This window comes from Poecilia latipinna, unplaced genomic scaffold (genome assembly GCF_001443285.1).
Source record: "Poecilia latipinna isolate Pla-1442-1.1 unplaced genomic scaffold, P_latipinna-1.0 Scaffold1393, whole genome shotgun sequence".
NCBI classification, from domain to species: Eukaryota; Metazoa; Chordata; class Actinopteri; order Cyprinodontiformes; family Poeciliidae; genus Poecilia; species Poecilia latipinna.
In genome coordinates, this window is record NW_015114009.1 from 59,323 (window position 1) to 62,951 (window position 3,629).

Consider the following 3,629-nt stretch of genomic DNA (forward strand, 5'->3'; position numbering starts at 1 on the left):
ATGGGTCAGATTGCTGACCTGACTGCTATCCAGAAGGCCATTACTGACATCCTAATGCAAGAGGGTGAGAAACAGAAAGAAATTTCTGAACGAATCGGCTGTTTGCAGAGTGTTATATCAAGGCACCTCAGTGGGAAATCTGTGTGAAGGAAAAAGTGTGTCTGTAAACGCTACACAACGAGAAGAGGTGACCGGACCCTGAGGAAGATTGTGGAGAAGGGCCGATTCCAGACCTTGGGGGAAGCAGTGGACTGAGTCTGGAGTAGAAACATCCAGTAGAAACATCCAGTAGAAACAGAGCCACTGTGCACAGGCGTGTGCAGGAAATGGGCTACAGGTGCCACATTCCCCAGGTCAAGCCACTTTTGAACCAGAAACGGCGGCAGAAGCGCCTGACCTGGGCTACAGAGAAGCAGTACTTTGGACCACTGCTGATCAGTGGTCCAAAGTACTTTTTTCGGATGAAAGCAAATTTTGCATGTCATTCGGAAATCAAGGTGCCAGAGTCTGGAGGAAGACTGGGGAGAAGGAAATGCCAAAAGTCCAGTGTCAAGTACCCACAGTCAGTGATGGTCTGGGAGCCATGTCAGCTGCTGGTGTTGGTCCACTGTGTTTTATCAAGGGCAGGTCAATGCAGCAGCTATCAGGAGATGTTGGAGCACTTCATGCTTCCATCTGCTGAAAAGCTTTATGGAGATGATTTCATTTTTCAGCACCAACTGGCACCTGCTCACAGGGCCAAAACCACTGGTATTACTGACCATGGTATTACTGTGCTCAATTGGCCTGCCAACTCTCCTGACCTCAACCCCATAGAGAATCTGTGGGATATTGTGAAGAGAAAGTTGAGAGATGCAAGACCCAAAACTCTGGATGAGCTTAAAGCCGCTATCGGAGCATCCCGGACCTCCATAACACCTCAGCAGAGCCACAGGCTGATTGCCTCCATGCCACGCCGCACTGAAGGCTGCAAAAGGATTCCTGACCAAGTATTGAATGCATAACTTAACATAATTATTTTAAGGTTGACTTTTTCGGTATTAAAACACATTTCTTTTATTGGTCGGATGAAATATACTAATTTTTTGAGACAGGGATTTTGGGTTTTCATGAGCTGTTTGCCAAAATCATCAAAATTAAAACAATAAAAGACCTGAAATATTTCAGTTGGTGTGCAATGAATCTAAAATATGACAGTTTAATTTTTATCATTACATTATGGAAAATAATAAACTTTATCACAATATGCTAATTTTTTGAGAAGGACCTGTATGTTGTCCAACAAAAACTGCAAGATAAATCTGTAAAGCTTTTTAACAAAATGAAGCCAAATCCAAACCTGTTCAGATAGGATGTTCCAGAGCTCGCTATCTCCTCTTGGCCTTGGGTGACATAGAAGAACATGGGCTTGTCTGGCTGTGGCCACTGGAAATCGAAGCCTTTTTTCACCCGATCAGCTGTAGATGGAGCAAAGAAAAACAGGAACACACCCCATGTCTTTCATCGAATTCTCTCTAAACGTACAGGTCAGATTGGCCTTGAATTAAGAGACTGCTCAGCACAAAGTAAGTCCTAAATAATTAATATTCTCATCCAGATCACTTTAGTTGTCCAATACTCTTTGTATTTGGATACAAATTCAAAGTTTCTGCATTAGGCATGGGTCACAAGAAATTTATAGTTAAACCTACAACAATGTGTCCCCTCCAAGACCTTTCAGCTTGATGATTTTGGCCCCGAGAGGAAAAGGTTTGGTCACCAAACTATCATTTGGTGACCAAACCAAATGATAGTTTGAAAGTCAAACTGATAGTTTGATGGACTGTCAGTTACAACAAAGTACCATGAATTTACCAGCAGTAACTCCATTCTGCAAGGAGCCCTCATAGAAGATGTTGGAGGGGAAGGCGCTGAGGGCTGGGTGCATGCGGTACTGGACCTGCAGACGGATAGGCCTGATGCCCAGAACCACAAGGCGCTCAAACAGAGACTGGGACAGGCCTGCTTTTGCTGCCTTCTTACACATCACCACAGGTCCTAGCTGGCAGTGATCCCCCACCAGAATCAGCTACAGAAAAAGAACACGACGACGATAAAGAAGGTTCAAACAAGCAAGTTCAGTTGTGGATCTCCAAACAACAGGAAGAAAACAGCAGTAATACTCCTCCTGTCATTTCTGTTGGTTTCTTCACGCTTACCTGTTTGGTCCCAAGGACAACCGGCACCATGCACTCTGGTTCTGTGGCCTGAGTGCTTTCATCAATCAAGATAGATCGAAACTGCATTTTAGCCAGACGGGGATCTCCTGCTCCAACACACGTGCAGCAGATCACATCGGCATTCTGGGTGGAGGAGAAACCCAGAAGAACCCAGGTTTCATTTGGGTAAGCTTTGCTGCATCAGCTCCTTACTCTCATCAGGTTACTCAGTGTCTCACACTCAGCCAGTCGTACCATGAGCAGCTCCCGCTCAGCAGTGCGTCTCAGAGCTCTGTAGCGCTTCTCGTCAGAGGACGACAGCTCTCCGGTCTCATCCTTCAGCTGCTGGAGTTTCTGCAGCTCCGGCATGCTGCCCACATCAAGCAGAGAGAAACTACAGCCATGAGGTTCTGTTCTCAATATGAACCAGAATGATCTGGAATTACTTGTATCACTACCATGTTTGCAGCCAATTCTTAAAACTGCGGTATGTGACTCTTATTAAAACAATGTTTTTCTTTTACTTTTTTTTAATTTGTGAAAAAAATTGAGCTCCTCTATCTTCTACGTATGAACCTGCTGCCTTCTTAACAAATACACGGCTCTGATTGGGCATCAGAAACACCCAATCAGAGCCAGGAGGAGAGTCTTAGCACCATTAATCAACCTCATGTACGACTCACACCCTCCATCTTTCCCACTGTCACATTACAGCTTATTCTTCATTTGCTATGAATGCTAGGCAAGTTAGCATAGCCATATGAGTTACAAGTTACAGTGCATGCAGAGCATCCAGCCCTTTGGGCAGGTTCATACGGAGAAGGCAGTTCATACCTTCTCTGTATGAACCTCCGAGCTGGATGCTCTTGATGCATGAACTTATAATAAAGTTCATGTGTGGCTACTGGATAATTACTGGATTACTGCATTATCCAAATCCAAAAGAATGCACATTTTAAAAACATAAAGTGCCAGAATCCAATGTAATGTGTAGCAAAATAATCAGCTGATCTGAGTATTTATCATAATATTTGGACCAGCAAAGAATTTCTACACGACAAAATAAAATATCTGGGTTTATTTTAGTCCAGCAGAACCAGAACCTCGAGGTTAGGGTTAGGGTTGCTGAGTGTCGCTGCAAACATCAGTTACGAGTTAGGTACATCCTGCTCACAATAGCAGGGAACAGAGCGTATAATGGAAAAGCTCATTACCTGGGGTAGAACTGAACCGCACATTAACCGGTTAGGGCATGACGTGCCAGTGGAAAAGCACCTTTAGAGGTAGTTTTAACAAATATATATATATATATATATATATATATATATATATATATATATTTTTTTTTTTTTTTTTTTTTTTTTTTTTTTTTAAATTTTAAAAAAAAAAAATTAGAAAATTTTTTTTTTTCCCTTTTTTTTTTTAAAAATT

The 3,629-nt window shown here is 42.7% G+C and overlaps 1 protein-coding gene across 3 annotated transcripts in view; it reads right to left on the reverse strand.

Annotated features, from left to right (window-relative positions):
* LOC106962276 (regulator of nonsense transcripts 1-like) overlaps positions 1-3,629 on the reverse strand; it is a 27,995-nt gene that overhangs the window by 12,073 nt on the left and 12,293 nt on the right. For all 3 annotated transcript variants that reach the window (XM_015056580.1, XM_015056581.1, XM_015056582.1), the window contains exons 13-16: positions 2,454-2,568; positions 2,199-2,342; positions 1,855-2,068; positions 1,340-1,457 (exon numbers count right to left, since the gene is read on the reverse strand). In XM_015056580.1, the coding sequence (XP_014912066.1) occupies positions 1,340-1,457; positions 1,855-2,068; positions 2,199-2,342; positions 2,454-2,568 (591 nt within the window). The remainder of the gene's footprint in view (positions 1-1,339; positions 1,458-1,854; positions 2,069-2,198; positions 2,343-2,453; positions 2,569-3,629) is intronic.